The sequence below is a fragment of the Dermochelys coriacea genome, chromosome 12, assembly GCF_009764565.3.
Source record: "Dermochelys coriacea isolate rDerCor1 chromosome 12, rDerCor1.pri.v4, whole genome shotgun sequence".
Lineage (NCBI taxonomy): Eukaryota > Metazoa > Chordata > Testudines > Dermochelyidae > Dermochelys > Dermochelys coriacea.
Window position 1 is genome coordinate 43,491,920 of NC_050079.1, and position 18,156 is coordinate 43,510,075.

At 61.1% G+C, this 18,156-nt stretch overlaps 1 protein-coding gene across 1 annotated transcript in view; it reads left to right on the plus strand.

The window, feature by feature from the left end:
* PMFBP1 (polyamine modulated factor 1 binding protein 1) overlaps positions 1-17,905 on the plus strand; it is a 371,385-nt gene extending 353,480 nt beyond the window's left edge. Inside the window, 22 exon segments of the mRNA XM_043494730.1 lie at positions 214-247; positions 250-380; positions 831-914; positions 2,474-2,641; positions 3,701-3,943; positions 4,678-4,908; positions 5,779-5,994; positions 10,362-10,484; positions 10,670-10,796; positions 11,491-11,651; positions 11,883-12,078; positions 12,624-12,816; positions 13,126-13,279; positions 13,603-13,770; positions 14,150-14,317; positions 14,931-15,101; positions 15,211-15,378; positions 15,707-15,769; positions 16,062-16,171; positions 16,502-16,576; positions 16,972-17,065; positions 17,174-17,905. Coding sequence (XP_043350665.1) covers positions 214-247; positions 250-380; positions 831-914; positions 2,474-2,641; positions 3,701-3,943; positions 4,678-4,908; positions 5,779-5,994; positions 10,362-10,484; positions 10,670-10,796; positions 11,491-11,651; positions 11,883-12,078; positions 12,624-12,816; positions 13,126-13,279; positions 13,603-13,770; positions 14,150-14,317; positions 14,931-15,101; positions 15,211-15,378; positions 15,707-15,769; positions 16,062-16,171; positions 16,502-16,576; positions 16,972-17,065; positions 17,174-17,272 — 3,177 coding nt within the window. The 3' untranslated portion in view covers positions 17,273-17,905.
* The last annotated feature ends 251 nt before the right edge of the window (positions 17,906-18,156 follow it).

Here is an 18,156-nt window from a genome sequence, read left to right on the forward strand (position 1 = left end):
CCCATTCATCACCCCACGGAGCCTCACCTTGGCCTGGTAAAGCAGCAGCATTAGCAATGCCTCCAGGTGTGACTCTCCAAAGCAGCACTGCGGGGCTGCCTGCCCCATCTCCCCAGCCCTCCATGACTCCTTTAACCTGGGTATCTGAGCTGCGCTGGGCTGCGGTGTCTGGGAAGCTGGCTTTGGCTCTAGCTGTTCCATTCCTCTGCACAGCTGCTGCAGCGTGACCAGCTGGTAGAGCAGCAGAAAGTGATCTTGTGGCAGCCCGAGAAGAGCTTTCCAGGTGCGCAGGGCAGCTCGCAGAGCTGCGCTCAGACCAACAGCAGCAGGCTGGGGAACTGGCCGCCCTGAGGGAGAAGCATAAGACCGCGCAGCAGGAGGTAGGCAGACAGCACTGGGAAGAGGACAGGAAGGTTTTCTCTTCCTCGAGACCATACTCTTGGCAGACTGCTATGGGGGTGTTCCTCCTGCTGTGGATTAGTCTGTCCCCTGGCTTGGGGTTTCCTAGATTCACGTTGCCTGAGCGTCCCTTTCAGAAGGGCAGCGCCTAGGACACCGGTGGCTGCCCCATGAGATGACTGGAGCATTCCTCCCAGCTCTTGGAGCTCTGATGCTTTGAGCTAATTGCTGCTGCTATTTTGTTGTCTCGTCTCCCTGCTAGCCCTGCCTCTGCAGGCTGCCTTCCTCCCCACACCGCCCCTCCCTGGCTGCTGGAGCCAGGCAGGCCTGCCCACGGTGGAATGTTTTCGGAAGTGGGGTTCTAAGTTCTAAGCATTATCTCCAGAACTCCCATTGCGGGAAGGCTGCTTTACCAGCCATGGGCTTTGCAGGTGTGCAGCCGTGACCAGACCATCAGGAAGCTCAGAGGAGACCTGAAAAGTGCTGAGGAGGAGCTGGTGCGAGCGAAGGATGAGGTGAGCTTTCAGAACTCAGCCTTCGGGATCTGTTGAACTCGCAGCATCTCCTGGGGCGAGGAGCTCCTCGCAGGGCTGCAGCACTGCAGAAGCGCTGGCTGTATGGTCTGTCCATGGACTGTGGTGACCCACCTGCCCTGCAGCCCCTCTGTAGTCAGGGCATGGTGGGCCCAGCGGGGAATCATCATGGTTGGCTACAGTTCCAGGGTGCTGGGCGCATGCCCAATGTGACAGCCTTTGCTCGGCAATTAACGTAGCCCAGAGTGGGCAAACTTTTTGACCTGATGGCCACATCTGGTTTCTGAAATTGTATGGAGGACCAGTTAGGGGAGGCTGTGCCCCCCAAAACAGCCAGGCGTGGCGTGTCCCTGCCCCCTATCCGACCCCCCCGCTTCTCGCCCCCTGACGGTCCCCCTGGGACTCCTGCCCCATTCAACCCCCCTGTTCCCTGTCCCCTGACAGCCCCCCTAGAACCCCTGCCCCATCCACCCCTCCCTATCCCCTGACTGCCCTCCACTGCTCCATCCTCCTCTCATTCCTGACTGCCCCCGGGATCCCTGCCCCATCCAAACGCCCCTGTTCCCTGCCTTCTATCCACCCCAACCCCTGTCCACATCCCCACCCCCTGACCACCACCCCGAACTCCCCTGCCCTCTATCCAACCCCCCCTGACCACACCGCCCAGAGCATCAGGACAGGCAGTCGTGCCACCCGGCTGGAGCCAGCCATGCCACCGTGCAGCACAGAGCACCGGGTCAGGCCACGGCTCTGCAGCTGCACTGCCCCCGGCAAGAGCTCGCAGCCCCACTGCCCAGAGCATGGCGCTGGTGGCGCAGTGAGCTGAGGCTGGGTGGGAAGGGGAACAGCAGGGGGAGAGGCCAGCGACTAGCTTCCCGGGCCAGGAACTCAGGGGCCAGGCAGGCGGGTCCCACGGGCCGGATGTGGCCTGCGGGCCATAGTTTGCCCACCTCTGGGATAGCCAATCTCTCGTATCCCTGAGCCCTGAGAGCAAATGTCAGAAGGGCTCAGTGCACTGCCCGAGGGGGCTGAGTGTGTGGAGCTCCACCCGGCGAGGTAGAGGCTCCGTCCCCCACCTTCGAGCTGCAGGGCACGGCCCTCGCTGAACAAAGCACTGGCGAGTCCCAGCAGGGCGAATCTGCTAGTCCCGTTTCTCGCTGCCTCGGGGCTGCTTCCCAGTGATGGTTATCGGCTGGGCGTGGAGACAGGGCAAGCAGCCCCTTCGGTCCATGCTCCAGCACGCGCCAGGGCCTTTTACGCAGAACAGTTGCTCTGTGTGCACTCGTGTGTAGTTGGGAGCCTGGGGCGAAGGATATAAAGGGCGGAGTTGTGCAGCCACTGACCAGCTGGTGCGAAGTGAGACCCGCTGGTGTGAGGGAACCCAGCAGAGCAGACAAGGGCTGAGGCCCCAAGTGCCATCACCCTGCCGGTGCATTCCATTGTAGTCGCTTGTGTGCACTGAGGCTAACACATGGTGCTGTCCCATTGCCTCTGTCCTGACCATCTGGGTCAGTGACGTGAGTGTTTGTGGTGCTGCCCAGGGGAAGGAGAGAGCCACAGAGGGGAGCGGCCTGAAGGGAAAGCTCCACCAGCTGCAAGATGACGTAAGAAGGATGCAAGAGATCTGCGGGGAGCGGGAGAAGGCCATGATGGAGCAGACCTGCTGCATCCAGCAGCTCCAGCATGAGCGGGAGATCTGCATCAGCCAGGTGAGAGCTTGCCAGCCCTGTTCTCTGCCCAGCACTGCCTGCACATATCCAGCCCGTGGTGTTAACCCTCAGTGAGGCAACTGGCTTCCTGGGGTTTCTAAAGACAGGAGCAAGCAATGGAAGCTGTCTGGCTTTGAGAGCGTTGCCAGCCCTGGCCCTGGGTCTGGTCAGTGTGCAGACCTTGTGTGCTCCACTTACCATCTCCTCTAGCACACAGGTTCCGGCTTCCTCCAGGCTGGTGCTCGAATCCCCACCCCACCCCTTCTCCCAAGCCTCCACCCCACCCCGCTTCTTCCTGCCCGTGCCCCGTCCATGCTCCTACACCTCCTGCACTCCACAGAACAGAAAGGGCTGGGAAGGAGGGGGAGGAGTTGATTGGCGGGGGTGCCGGTGGGCGGGAGGAGAGCTTCAGCCCCAGGCACCTCTGCTGTGTAAGACTACCCCTCAGTGTCTCTCTGAGCAGTTCACAGTCCCAGCAGCTCTGCATTATCTGGAACTGGGGTCACCTCCTGACTCCTTTGTCTTGAACTGACTCAGCCCTGTCCGTCCGTCCAGTACCGCGGAGGGGCCGGTCACCCTTGTCCATCTGGTATTGTGGAGGGGCCGGTCAGCCCTGTTCGTCCGTCTGTCTGGTACCGCAGAGGGGCCAGTCTGTGCATGGTCTAGGCCTGGGATACTCAGCTACATCCTTCCGCTGAGAACAGAGCCCTCTGAGTTGCCTGCATGAATCTGCAGGCTGTAAATGGTTACGTCCTTCTTGGCGTTTTCCGCAGAACTGGTCCCACTTTGTGTTTCTGGCCTCCATTACTTTGGCCTTCGCCCAGCCCCAAATTTCATGCTGGAGCCTGTGAGAATAACTCAGAAGTGACGTAACTGGTTTCACTCCAACTTGCCAGGTACCCTTTGGCCTGAGAGCCCACCGGCCAGGGTTGTGCGCAGGGAGGTAGGGTCAGAACCAGGGGAGGCCTGACCGCTGCGTTACAGTGCGGCACCTGGCTGAGGTCTGCCCGGCGTTGTACTGCTCAGTGTGGCACTCTGCTTTTCTGGCCTGTGTCCTAGGGCCAGGAGCAGACAATGCTAGTGGAGCAGCTGCAGGGACAGCTCGAATCTCGGGAGCGAGCCCACCAGACAGAACTGGAGCAGCTGCGGGCCAAGCTGCAGCACCTTCAGCAGGAGCTGGATATCTGCAAAGGGAAGAACCAGGATAATCTGAGCCACCTGCAGCAGCGGGAGTCCATGATGGAGAGGCAGAGCTTGGATCTGGAGTTCCTGCTGCAGCAATGCCAGACGCTGAAAGAGGAGGTATGGTTCCTGGGAGGGTCGCCCCCTCTCAGCAGGGAGCCCAGAGCTGAGCCCTCGTTCAGGCAGGGCCCTGCAGCTCCCAGAATGTCCCATCAGCCCCCTCTGGGGCTGGGCCACAGCCCGGGTGTGGAGCAGGACATCAGGGAGGGTGAGAGTCTCAAGTCAGGCACCATCAGGCCCCCTTGTCATGGATGCAGAGGCAGGGAAGGGGCCTGATGTGTGCTCAGGCTGGTTCTGGTTAGCAGCAGCCCTGGCCAGTGAAACTAGCCTGTACCAGGAGCAGCCTCCCTCTCCCAGGGCTCCAACTCCAGCCCTGTATTCCACTGTGACCAGCGCCACATTGGGTCAGCACCCGCAGCAGGGTCCTGGTGCTTCTGCGCACGGTGGGGACAGCACCCTGCTTGGTGCAGAGCACCAGGCCAGTGCTGAGAACAGACCTGGAGGGGGAAGGGGCGGGGGAGTGACAAGGAGGAAGCCAAGGAAGCCCCCTGCCAGGGAGCCATGCCCAGCTGTGGGGGAGACGCTCTGGGGAGGAGCCGAGCCCTCTTGCTTGGGAGATTTGAGACTAGATGGGTAAGGACATGTCCTGCCCAAGCTAGAGGATGGACTGGACTGGACCTGTCCATCTCTGATTGGCCTTCGGGCCTGAACCCTGCCTGGCCAACAGGCACACTATCAACAGGGCAGTGGGGCAAAGGCCGGCAGGCGGCTCCCCGGTGCTGTCGCACTCCCAGGTGTTCTACTACGAAGAGGTGGTGCAGAAGCAGGAGAGGGAGCTCTGCCAGCGGCAGGAGCAGCTCCGAGAGGCGCAGGAGCACCTGGCCATGGCCAAGAGCAAGAGCAGCTCCACCGAGAGCAGCCTGGATCTGTACAAGAAGAAGTACCAGGCCACCCTGAACAGAGCTGGCGAGCTGGAGGGCAAGGTGCAGAGCCTGGAGGAGGAGCTCCGGGACATGAGCAGCCAGGTGGGGCCGGGCCTGGCCATGTGAGCCCTGCGCCTTGGATTAGAAATGAGCTGGTTGTGCTTTCCCTCAATGCCTTTACCTCACGTCGCACTGGAGGGGTTTGGGCACTTGGGCCTGGCCATTCAAGCAGTAGCCCCGCAGCCCAGCTGTGCCAGCAGTTTCCCCACAGTCTTCTTGCCAGCACAGTTCCCACCGGGTACAGTTAGGGGCCCAGCTAGCCCAGGCTGCACAAGCCCCGTGGCTTTGTCTGTGCTGAGAGGTTTTCTGTGGTTGCCCTCCAGGGCTTTCTCCAGTTCACCTGCTGGGGTGGAGGGCTCGAGTGAACAATGCCAGTGAGTCTGCCCTGGTGCTCCGGGCTCTGGAGGGTTTGCACTAAGCTCCCGACGCATGGGATCTGAGGGGAACCACCCTAGTGCAGGGGCCATGGGAAGGCCGTTAGTCCTGCTCTCCCACGGCTAGTGACCATGCTGAGCGTGCGACACGAGATTTCCAGCTCTGCTCAGAGAAGCACTGGCCAGCACAGGCCGTGCAGCCACTGGCCTGGGACAGAAGAACTGGGAAATTCACCAGGTGACAGTAGGCAGGTTGGGCACCCACTCTGCCCTGGTGTCAGGGCTGCACAGATTCAGGCCAAAGGCTCTTCATGGTGCTCAGTGGCCTCTGGCTGCCCGTCTGCCTCTGCTCTCCTCCCTGGGAGCCTCATGGAGTGGGCAGCCAGCCTCCTCCCATGTCATTCTCAATCCTTCCCTCAGAAGGGAGCCAGGCCACAGGCAGGGGAGCTGGCCCAGCCCCTACCCCACTGATCAGCACCATGGGTTGAGCCAGTCCTACTGTGGCCCCTCTGACAACTGCTCCTCATCCCTGCTGCAGATGTGGGAGTGTGATGACACCATCATCAAACTGTGCGGCAAGCAGCTAGTTCTGCAGCAGGAGATGACAGGCAGGAGGAACCAGACAGCCATGGAGCAGCTGACTCAAGAACTTCATGCCACACAGGAGGAGCTGTCCAGGAGCCTTCAGCATGCCCACCAGTGTGAGCAGAGCATCCAGGGCCTCCGAGAGCAGCTGGTTGCCAGTCAGACCAAGGTGAGCAAAGAGAAGTGGGGCAGCTGGCCTGGCTCTCTCCCTCCTGGTGCACTGCCTCTGTCCCTGGGTCAGCCTGAGCTCCCTGGGGCAGGGCCTGTGTGCAGTGCTGGCATGTTGTCAGTGCTTTAGAGAACATCACCTGCACGCCAGCATTCACACCTGCTCCCCTGCCCACTCACTATCACACACCACCTCACATGGACATGCTCACCCATTACACGTTCACACACCATCCCTCCAGATTGCAACAGCATGCTCTGGTGGAGCAGCGTGGGACACAGCGCATCTCTGTCGGGATGAGGGACACCAGTGCTCTGGAATCTGCACTGGCTGTCTGTTGGTCCCAGCTGGAAACACAAGTCACATTGGGTATCTGTCCCATTCTGGGGAGTAGTCCAGACCGGCGAGGGGCTGTCACCACCTGCCCTGTGACCTGGGGTACCTCTCAACACTTTGATGCTGTAGCTCTCAGCATGGGCTGCTCACAACCAGCCAGACAGCCTGTGGGTCACCCCTCAGTGTCTGTGTGTAGCCGCAGCCCTGGGCCAGCCCCTCTGAGCCCAGCAGCCTGTCAACTACAAAGCAGCCACACTCTGGCTTCCAGCAGCCTTGGTTACTACCCGCAGGGTGACCCCAGCACACTCCCAGTCCTAAATTTTCCCCAGAAACGCGTGTTCTGCACGCTCCAGCCCTCTCCTAGGCAGTTCGGGTATTAGAGGAGCTGTGCCCCTCAAAGGAGAAACAGTTTGTTACTTTAACTGGCATTACCCAAACAATTACATTTAAACACAACACTGGGTTGTTTTGATTAAAGAATAAAACAAGTTTATTTAACTACAAAGAGGTAGATCTGAAGTAAAAGATATTAAAGTCAGCAATGGTAACAAGAGAAATAAACTCAAAACACGTCCTAGTAACTAACATTTAACAAACTAGACTTGATTCAAGGTAAAATCCTTCCATGTGTTCCTAGCAACTGGACTGACCAAATTCTCAGGTCAGGATCCCCCCACAAGGCTGAGGCAGTAACTAGCTGTCCATCGCCTCCTGCATCTCTACCAGCCCCTGGCTGCAGACAGGGAAGAACAAGAGCAGCTGGCAGAGAAGAAATGGTCACTGGATCCCCCAGGGCAATGCCCTGGATTTCCCAGAGACTCATCACAGTGAGGGGGTCCTTATCCACACCTCCTCCTGCAAAGACACTGGTCACAGACTCATCAAGAATAGGGTGCAGCACAGACCTGGACCACTCCAGACACCAGGGACTTAGCCTCCAAAGGACGTGGCTCTTCACCATAAATGTACCCGTGATCTGGTTCACTTGCATGGGATCCCAGCCTGTCCTACAGCCCTCCCCATAGCAGCGTCTCAGAAAAAGCACATCTGCAATGTGCTGTACAGTGTAAACAAACAAGGAAGCATCTGCTTATCACCCCTAGGCCGGGAGGGCGAACGTGATGTCAACAACACAGGATAATCCCAGCTGCTCTTCATCTTCAAGGAGTCAGCAACAACCTGGCAGACATCATGCATAGACAGTCCACCAACCATGTATGCTCCCTGACCAGCTCCATCAATATTTCACTGCAGGAAGGGAATCCCATTATAGACCCGCTTACCACCAAAGATTATACAAATTGTCCGGCCTTTTGTGCTAGGGAGACATGAGCCTAGGGCCATTACACATCGTCATCCTACCATGGGATCGAGGGCTCCTGATTTCCTTGATTCCAAGAGTGACATGCAAGGCCCAGCAGGATGCTGACAGCTCTCCTGTGTCCAGCCTACCATGTCACTTCCGGGTGGTCCAGACAGAATAGCGCAGAACCAAGGGCAGGTACTCCATCCAGACCCGACATTGCTCCACCTGACAGCCTGGGAGGTGGCTGGTTGCATGCTACCGCCAGAGGCAGCTCCCTGTGAGTACGAGCCCCTGCTGCTAAGTGGGACGCTCCCAGGAATGCATCCGATGAAGTGAGCTGTAGCTCACACAAGCTTATGCTCTAATAAATTTGTTAGTCTCTAAGGTGCCACAAGTACTCCTTTTCTTTTTGCAAATACAGACTAACACGGCTGCTACTCTGAAAGCTTCCAGGAGGAAGATTTACTCCTCCAAATGGAAAAGGTTTTCAAATTGAAGCCCAAATTGAGCCAGGGCTGGCTCCTGCACCCAAAAATCCTCCACTAAACTATGCATTTGAAATGCTCTGGACGCCCCTTCAGTGCCCTCAAAGTGCACCTGGCAGCAATCACTCCCCCTTGCAGGCAGGGGCCCTTCGTCTCCCCCCCATGGTTACCCACACAGCTGATGGGGCGAGTGTATGCTGACCCACTGGTGAGAGAGCGTCTGATATGGGATCTCGGTATTGGTCTTAACTTGATGGAGCCATCTTTGGAGCCTCTCACCGGGTGATTGTCACACCAGGCTCAAACTCAAGATGGGCTGGTTAGTCACTAGCCCACCAGCCAGCAAACAGCTCTGTGGCTGCCCTTCCTTACCCAGCACCCACGGGCTCAAGACTGTGGTGAGCCTCACCCCACGGTTAGTCCTCCAGCTGCGTCACACTGTCAGATCAGCCAGGCCATTACATTCCCAAGTCCATTCCTCCGCAGGAGCTATGAGCACCACAAGGGCCTGATTATCCTACCTTGGCAGGACTAAGCCTTTCCCGCCGGCTACCCATCCCTCTGCTTCAGAAGCTCACGCCATCTCCCCCCAGAGCCTTTCAAAAGGGATGATGCAGCATACATCAGCCTGCTACCATATGGCCCACGGACTGCCCCCTGCAACCAGCACAGCTTGTACTACCAGATCACACGCTGCATCCTCTGCATGCCCCAGGAGCAGCGCCATGTCGGCTGCTGAGCGGTGGAACTCTGGCTCTGTCCTGAGCTGGCAGCAGATGCGAGCCCGTTCGGTAGGGCAGCCTCCCCGGGCCCACCGTCTCGATGCGGGGGCCGCTGCTCGTCAGTCCCTGCCAGTGGGTGCTGCAGGCACACGCCCGGTTACTTGCCCTATGGTTTTGCCTGACGTTGCCCCCACGACCCACTCACTGAGCCTGCCTTTCCAGAGTCCACCAGAGCCGGGGTTCTGAGTGAGCAAGGGACAGCTGGGGGGGCAGCTGCTCTGCTCTTCAGGCGGGCGAGGGGGACCATGCACCGCGCAGGCCCGGCCATGCCACTGATCTCACCCACATGGGCGCCGCACAGCCAGCAAGTAACTGTTCTCTCTACGGCCAGAAAGGAACGTCCGATTATGCAGGCTGAACTCCTGGGTACCAGGAGTTTCACTTAGTTACCCCCATGTTCAGCCCCACTTGTGTGGTCAAAGCCCCTTTCAAAGAGGTGTCCGTTCCGGATTTGGCAAGGCCCCCAGGGTTGTTCTGCCCACCCTGCTCACGGTTTATGCCTTATTGCTCAGCTGGATGTGTCTGGCTTTAATGTCCAGGCCTTGATTCTAGTTCTGCTTTACGCTGCCTTGCAGCCCCGCTATTGTGTCCTTGTGAAGATACGGAGCCATTGTAATCACGTCACCGCTCAGTCTCCCTTGGGGAAGATCGACCGATCAAGTTCTTCAAGCCTCATGGCCAGGCATTTTCTCCCGCCCTCAAATCATTTCAGCGTCCCAAGTTACAGGACACCCCACCTAGCAGCTTCGCCGCCGGGTCTCCATACTGATTATCCCTCACCACTTCCCTGTGGGGACTGTGAGAACAAGGGTCTGTTCTTGACCCACGAGAGCGAGTCTCATGACAGCAAGTAGATGTATTGGAAACAGATGGTTACATGTAAAACAAAACCGTAATAGCACTTGGCTAATGAAGGTCAGCGCACCCCCAACACCTTTCTCCCTGCGCTTACCAGACAGGCTGAAGGGGTCTCTGTGTAGAGCTATGGGGTGGCTCTGCCTCTCCTGAGAGACCAGATTAATTCTTCGATCCTCATCCCTTCTGGGTGTGCAGATTTCTGTGAGCGCTTGTCAACTTTGCAGGCTTGAGCTGCAGCAGCCCCATGTGCAAATAGCCTTCCCTTGTAAGACACGCAATACACAGTGGTCAGCCAGGCAGAGCTAAGCGCCTCCTCCCCCTGCCTGACCAGAGCCTGATTAGTGTGTCGGGTGGCGCGGCCTGCACACACCGTACAAACACCTGTCTCGGGCTAACGCCGTCACTCCACACCTCGCAAGCGTGCGCACAGCTCGGCCCTCTGGGTGTTACTGGCCGTTGGGGGAGGCCTTACACGCTGCACTTTGGCACAGGAGTCTATAGACTCAGCCCCGGGGGAGTCCAGTAAACCCCTCTGCACCCTGCTGCCTAGGGGAATCTCTGGGGCCCAGCCCACTGGTATCCTGCTGCCTGTGGTTTCAGTGCTTGGAAGAGGAAGAGACTCTGGTGAACGTGCAGACCGAGTTTGCCTCCTACACAGCCACTCACAGACACTCCAACGCCAGCTACGAGAGCCAAGCAGCCGTGGCCGAGAAACTCCAGCAGGTAGGAACATCCCCCCACCCCACCCCGTACTGCTGTCGTACTACTGGAGCGCCAGGACGGCACTGAGCGGCCAATGCCTGCCCGGCCCTAGGCCCCTGGGACTGCTCTCTAGGGCCAGCCAGGCCTGGCAGCTGGCTGGCTGCCCACGACAGTGACTGAGCTGTGCTGCTGTGTGGCTTGTCTAGCAGCTGATCCACGCCGAAGAGGAAAGCTCCAAGCACAGCCAGCGGGCCAAGGAGCACCAGTGCCTGGTGGAGGACTTGAAGCTGGAGCTGGTGCGAGTGGCTGAGCAGAAGAACAGCACCATGAAAGGTAATGCAAGAGGCAGCTGTCTCCTCCTGCCAGCCAGGGCTCCCTGGGGCAATGCTGCTGCCCATTCAGCCCCAGCCACGTCAGCGCTGCCCAGCAGAGCGAGAGAATCAGCACCAAGTGCCTGTCCCAGGGGGCTGCTCAGGTTGTGAGCTGCGCCCCATGCCAGCCGGGACTGCAAGGAGCCCTGGATGGGTGGCTAGGGCTAGGCACGCTTTGTCTTCCTTGCTGAGCCTGTGGTGAGCCCAGAGTCCCTGGCTGCCTGGCCATGAGTCAGGCAGGGCAAGGCTTGTACCATCAGGGAGGCACACTCAGCCTGGGGAGGAGCTGCAGCCAGGTGCGGCTCACTGCTGGGCAGGGCCCCGTGCTGGCGTGCCAGGACAGCCCTGGCCTGTGGCACACTGTGCGGTGTTTGCCCAGCCGTGTATCTCGCTGCACACTGGGCTGGAGCTGCCCCACGCCGGCTCTCAGTGGGCTCCAGCTGGCAGCGTGGCAGTGGGAGGCGCTAGCGGCCTGAGTACACGCTGGGGCTCGGAAGCGAACCGTACACGGGGAGGCACCCCAGCAGCACTGTGGTTACTGGCACTGGCTGAAGCCCGGCCAGCGCGGTACGTGTGCAGAGCTGCGAGTCCATTCCGGTGGCTCAGGACCTCTGCAGGAGGCTGGCGCTGGCACTAGCCTGGCACTGCTTTTTCAGCCCTCGGGCAGCTGGAGCTGGAGGTGCAGCATCTGAGGCAGGACGCAGCTGCTGAGGTGGTGCAGAAGCAGCTGGAAGTGGCCAAGCTGCAGCAGCTGATCCAGCAACTGGAGAGCAAGCTCAGGGAGAGCCGCAGGCTGTGGTGTGCGCAGAAGGAGCAGGTGAGCCCAGGAGACGGGAACCCAGAGGAGGGGACAAGCCAGGGGTCCTGGGCCAACGTGCGTTCCCAGCAGGAGAGGGCTCCAGCCTCCCCACCAGGTCTCAGGCAGATGCGGCAGCACCTGTGGGGCCATGTGGAGGGCACCTGTGGTCGTGGGGCTGTGCCGGAGGGCGGGGTCCAGCCTGCGGGTGGCGTGGCCCTGGGGCAGTGGCTGTGGCCTCTCTTGGCACAGGTTATGCAGAGACGGGATGAGCAGCTCCGCCAGGCGCAGGCCGCCCTGCAGGAGACGGAGCTGGAGGTGGAGAAGCAGCGCACAGAGGCCAGGAGCCTGGATGAGCGCCGGGAGCAGGCCCAGCAGGAGGGGGAGCAGAGCCAGGCAGCCAGCGGCACCCTGCAGGAGGAGACGCAGCTGCTGAGACAGGCGGCTGGTGAGCGAGGCAGCTGTGCCCTGGTTGGTCCCTCGGCACCACTGGCTTCAGGCTCTCGGGGAAGGCAGGCGAGACACGTTGCCTGCCTGGGCCATTCCCCAGAAACACCCTCTCCCCCCGAGTCCTGGCAGGTGCCAGCCCCTGTGCCTTAAGCCCAGGATGTTCCCGCTCGGAATCTGCCAGCTGCAGGGTGCCCGCGTACTGCAGTCCCATCCCGCCCCAGAGTGAGTCCCACCTTCCCTGTACAATACGGCCGGAAGTCGTGCAGTGGGCTACAGTACCGTGGTCGCTGACCTTGGGGGATGGCAGACAACTGCACCTGCCCATTCCAGTCATCTCTGAGCCTCCCAGACGCGCAGGTGATGGGCTCCAGCTGCCCACAGGCACCCCAGCTCCAAGCTGCGTCAATGGCAGAGCACTGGGCATGCTCAGGAGCAGGATTTTCCTTCCTGCAGCTGGCCAGGGGGCAGCAGCAGCATGAGACAGGGGCAGCGGCTGTGGGTGATGGGCAGCAGCTGGGTAAGCTTGTCCCTCCCTGTCTCCAGCAGCTCAGGAGCTGGTGCAGCAGGAGAAGTGGCTGCTGCTGGCCCAGAGCAGCCTGCAGAGCACGCAGGAGCATCTGAGCGAGCGCGCGGCCGAGGGTGTCCAGCTGGAGCAGGCCAGCCGCAGGTTGGAGGCGGAGCAGCAGGCGCTGCAGGAGCAGCTGTCCAGCAGCTTGGATGAGGTGGAGCAGAGCAGGTGGGAGCAGCTGGGGACCTGCCAGTGGCCCCTGGTGGAGGTGGGAAGAGCCCAGCAAGGGGCACAGGGTGTTGGCATCTGCTCGTGCCAGGCTCCATGACCCAAAACAGCACCAGTGAGCACTCAGCGACGTGGGTGTGGGGCAGAGAGACCCGGGCCCGAGTCACTCGGGATGGGAAGGGTTCCAGAGGAAGAGCTTGGGTTGATTTTTGGGAGCCTGCAGCGTGGGGTGTCTGGCTGGACTCCCAGGGCTAGTGCGGCAGGAGGGGCAGAGGATGGAGCTGCTCTGCCTTGGGGCTTTGCCCGCAGGAAGCTGCTCAAGTACCTGAAGGTGGAGCTGAGCCAGTGGAATCAGAGGCACCAGGTGGCTGTGCAGCAGGGGATGCAACATCAGCACTCAATGGCCAAGATGGAGCTGAAACTGGGGAGCAGCCAGGAGCAGGCGAAAGCCCTGCAGCAGCAGGTACAGGCTGGGCGTGGCCTCCCCCGGGACTGCACACGGGGGGCTGGCCCCTGGGCGCCAGGCAGGCGAGACAAAAAGGGAGCACCCTGCTTAGGCGGGGGAGAGGAGATGGTCACCTGCTGGAAGCATCAGCCATGCAGGAAGTGCTGTCTTGCCTAAACCAGCAGCTGCCCAGCTTCTGCAGCCCATCGACCCCTCAGCCCTGCCCGGCCCAGCCCAGCATCTCCTCCCGAGGCACTCATGCTGCCCTGGCTGGTGCCCCCTGCTCACTTGGAGGGAGAGGGCGGTGCTAGCCTCACACCTGCAGCCCCATGTTCACTTAGCTCCAGGAACAGGAATCCACCCAGCGGGCCCTGCAGGAGGAGCTGAGCCAGCTGCAGGGCAGGGAGGAAGCACTCCAGCAGCAGCTGCAGAGAGCCCAGGAGAGGGAGAGCATGCTGGCCAGTGAGTGCGAGGAGCTGCAGCAAGAGCTCCAAAGCAGCGAGCAAGCGGTGAGCACGCAGCGGGGGAGACAAGGCCACTATGGGGGGGGAGGGCCAGGGGGAAGATACGGCAGCTGGCTGGGGCCTGTGTGTGGGAAGGGTGAGCAAGCGTGCCTTGCTGACGGCCCTGTCTCTGTGCTAGCTGCGGGAGCAGGAGCAGACAAGCTGGGGCCTGCGGTCCAATGTGGGGCAGCTGGAGGAGGAGGGCCAGCGCCGGCAGGAGCAGCTGAGGCAGTGCCACGCCCAGCTGGAGAGCACCAAGAGCAGCCTGGGCCAAGCCCAGCAACAGATCCAGCAGCAGGCCAGCAAGGTGAGCGTCCCAGTGCACCACAGGCCAAAAGCCCGTCCAGCCGCTGGTGCCCAGCTGACAGCGCTGTCCTCCCCGAAGGCCATGCTCCAGGAGTCGGCCCTGGCCCAGCTGCAGGCGGAGCTGGAAGCAGCCCAGGCCAGAGAGAGGCAAAGCACCCGCACACTGACTGCAGCGGAGGAGACCATCCAAGAGCTGATGCTGAAAACTGCCTCCTGCCAAGAGAAGCAGTGGGAGGCGCTGGAGAAGGTAGGGCAGAGTCCGGGCCTGCCCAAGGGACCCCATCAACTCCCCTGAGCTGGAGTAGGGTTGGCCTGGTGTTAGCAGGGGCACGGTCAGTGCTGACCCCCAGGGCGGCGCTAAGGGCTGGTCCTGGGAGCTCTCAGCTCCTCGGGCTCACCCGCTCCCCAGCCCGCTGAGAGCTCTGTCCCCGTGCCGCATGGCCTGCACAAGCTCCGCCTGCTGGCACCGCCCTGTTCCAGGCGAATGGCTCCAGCCTGCAGCTCCCAGCACCTCTGGAGCCTCCATCCATTCACACTAGCCCAGACAGGCAGGTGCCCCACACACCCCACCTGGTGCCTGCTCTGCCCAGGAGCATGTTACCCTTTGGCACCTACAGGGGAGCAGCCCCTCGCCCAGTCAGTCAGTGACTGCGTACAGAGCATTCCCACTTCGGCAATTGGGCCCAGCACCCCCCTCAGGCCTCAGTGCAGCATTAGGGGCCTGTGCTAGGGGTGCTCAGTAGGAGTCTCAGCCCTCCCAGCCAGGCCTGGCCTGGCCCAGCGTGGCGGCTAGACTGTGTACAGTTCTCTGGAAGGCAGAGGCCTCTGCCCTAGGTTGGGTGGGTGTCAGTGCAGCCCAGCTGTCTGCTCCAGGGCCTGCCGCCCCACCCTACTGCTCGGCCCTGCAGGCGGAGCTGGTGCGGACACAGGCCAGGGAAGCCCAGCTGGAGGAGGAGATGGCTGCCTATGAGGAGCCGATGAGGCGGCTCAACGGGGAGCTGCAGGATTTCCAGCAGCAGAGGGAGCAGGAGGTGCGTGACCCATGTACTGCAGCTGCCTCCCTGAGCCCCCAACACCCAGCCACCACCTGCCGCCCTCCCGGTCCCCTGCCTTTTACCCTGCCCCGGCTGCCACCTGCAGGTCCGGTCCTTCGAGGAGCAGCTGGGTGAGCGGAGCAGCCAAGTGCAGCACTGGCAGAGGCGGTACCAGGAGAATGCGCAGGCCCTGGCACAGCGGGATGAGGAACTGGTCGTATTCAAGGTGGAACTGGCCTCATTGAAAGAAAAGCTTCATGGTTCCGCTGAAGAGGTAAGTGGCTGGGGGGTGGGAGCGATGGCGTGTCACGTCACGCAGAACCCTGAGGCTGGCACAGTACAAGTCCCTGAATGCTGGCAGGCTGGGTGACTCAGCAGGAGCATGATGCCTTCCTGACTAGAGCTTACTGAATGGTCAGCGCATGGGGCTCTAGGAGCAGGTCATGGGGGGGCAGTGCTGGGGGCTTGATCCTCGAGTGGAGCCTTGGTCACTCAGGACTCGTGTTCCTAGGGAGCAGCCAGGCTGGGACCCTGAAGCCATCGGCCCAGCCCCCCACTGGTAATGGAATTTCCCCTGCTCATAACATACCCTTCCTTGGCAGAGAGACCGCTGGCAGCAAGAGCTCAATGTCTTAAGGCAAAAATTTGTGGCCTCCAGCAGTGAGGTAGGGCTCCCCGCCCCGGCTCTATCCTGTGAGTGGGTGTTTGCTGCCAACTGAGAGCCGCTCTCCACCCGAGAGTGCAGGCAACGCGTGGCCTAGGGGCAGGTTATGCCCTAGCTGTCCAGGGTGGGCTCCTGCCCGGTTCGAGCTAGGAGCCTGGCTCGGCTGGCCCCGGGGCTGACACCATCAATGTCCAGAGGCAGCTGTGCAGCGCCCTGTGACCCAGCCACAGGTGGGGTGGGATGGGGCTCTCTAGCTCGGCTGCAGGGCTGGTGCTGTGTCACTTCTCTTGCAGGCAGAGGCGCTGCGCTCCTCCCTGGGGGCTGCGCGCTCAGACAGCCGCCGGCTGCACTGCGAGAGCGAGCTGGTGCTGGCCAACGTCACCCAGTGGGTGAAGGAGCAAAAGTAAGTGAGGGGGCTGGGCCGGAGCTGAAAGGAGCTGCCTGCACTATGGCCCTGCCCCCTGCCTGCTCGGCCCAACCCAGCCTCTCACAAGCAGGGTGGCATCAGGCTGCATTCCTACAGCCGGGCACCAGCTGTAGGGACCAGCCTTGGTGAGCAAGCCGTGCTCCTGCCTGCGCTGCGTTTCAGCTGGACGCTGGCCACTGGCACACCAGCTGCCTCCCCAAGTGCCCATCACTGGGAGCTCCAGAGACTGTGATTGTCGCTGGGGCTCAGCCCCAGGGACACGGCTCTGTGGGAGCCAGCTGAGCCTCCCCTCCGGCCCTGTTTCAGGCAAGCAAACGACAAACTGGGACACAAGATCCGGGAGCAGATCAAGCACATCGCTCAGCTGACAGGCCAGAAGGAGTAAGTGGAAGCAGCGGCAGATGCAGGGCAGATGGCTGCATATCAGCCTCCAGGGATAAGGAGGGAGTCTGCAGCTCTGCTCGGGGCGGTGCAGCCCCATGTCTCAATGAGTGGGGGAAGGGCGCTAGCACCCCCATTGCGTAGCTAGCTCCCAACCCTGGCTTTAGCACCACTCTGCTGCAGCTGCCCCAGCTGTGACTGGAGAGAAAGGAGCAGGCTAGCCAGCCACAGCCCAGCACTGGGAGCAGAACCCAGCACCAGCCCATCCCCTACATACAGCATGTAAGCAGACCTGGCCATGGGGGGCAACCCAGTCTGAGCTGCGTCTGGAAGCTGCCATGGCCACCTCTGCTCCTCCCACTGCCAGCTCACTGTCTCCCTGCCCTTCCCCACAGCCACCTGCAGGAGGTGATGGCGAGGCTGCAGCATGAGAACAGGCACCTGAAAGGCCAAGTGGCCGAGCGGCACATTGAGTGTGAGCGGCTGAAGGTGAGCAGGAAGTTAGCAGGCAGAGCTGGGCCTGTGTGCAGGCTCCCGAAGGGGCTGGGAGGCCCCTACTGCCAAGAGCTGCTACTGATTTTGTGCTTCTTGTCCCAGGCTCTGCAGGGCAGCGGCTTAGATGCACGGGCTGTGCTGCGGCAGCCATGGCCCCTGCTCCTGGGCGAGGAGCAAGGTCCCACCCTTCTTCCAGCCTGACACCTGCAAGGACTGTACACAGGACGGGCACGTTCCCTGCACCTACCTCAGCTACCTGCTGCGGGCCTCAGGCCTAACCTGCACTGTGAAATAAAGCCATGGGCACAGGCTGTCACTGACCACGTGTGGTTTGGCCATGCCGGAAGGGCGGGGGCTGCAGCCCCCTCAGCAAACTCAGCCGGTCGGGAACAGTCCTTGTATTTCAGCTCCCAGTACCGATCCAGCAGTCACTGGAGCAGCATTGCTCCCTCCTGCCCCTTCCCCCAGGGGCCACAGCCCGGGGGGCCAAGCAGTGCTAGCCCTGGTGCAGGCTGGGGAAGTGGTTGGAGCAAGACTTACAGAGGGGGCTTCTTCCTTTTCCATAACCTGTTCCCATCGCAGAAACGGGCCAGGGACTGCGGTTAGTACCAGGTGCTTGGCCCAGCTTCACAGCAGCAGCAGCCCTGAGGCAGATTCTGAGCTGTTAGATGGGGGGCAGCGTCCTCCCCTGGGAGAGGAGCTGCCACAGGCACCAGCCAGTGCCCATCCTGCAGCTGTGAATCCCAGCCGCTGGCACCAGTTTGCAGAGCAGGCAGCTCTGCCTGGGGCCAAGTCCCAGCTAGGAGCTGGGCCGAGCCAGCCACAGAAAGCCCAGTATTTACCGCTGCAGTACGAGGGCAGAGATCAAGCCCATTGGGGAGGGGGGGGTTCAAAGGTCAGCACATCCCCTCTTCCCCCACAGTGACTGCTGGGCTGCTGCCCTGTTCTCAGCCCAGGACGGGCACCGCTACCTCAGCCTTAGTGGAAGCCGACAGGGCAACTGGTCGTGCTGGGCCCAGGCTGCAACCCACAGATCACTGGCTCTGGGAGGGAGATAGGGACCAGAGCCTGGGGATGTAGCAGAT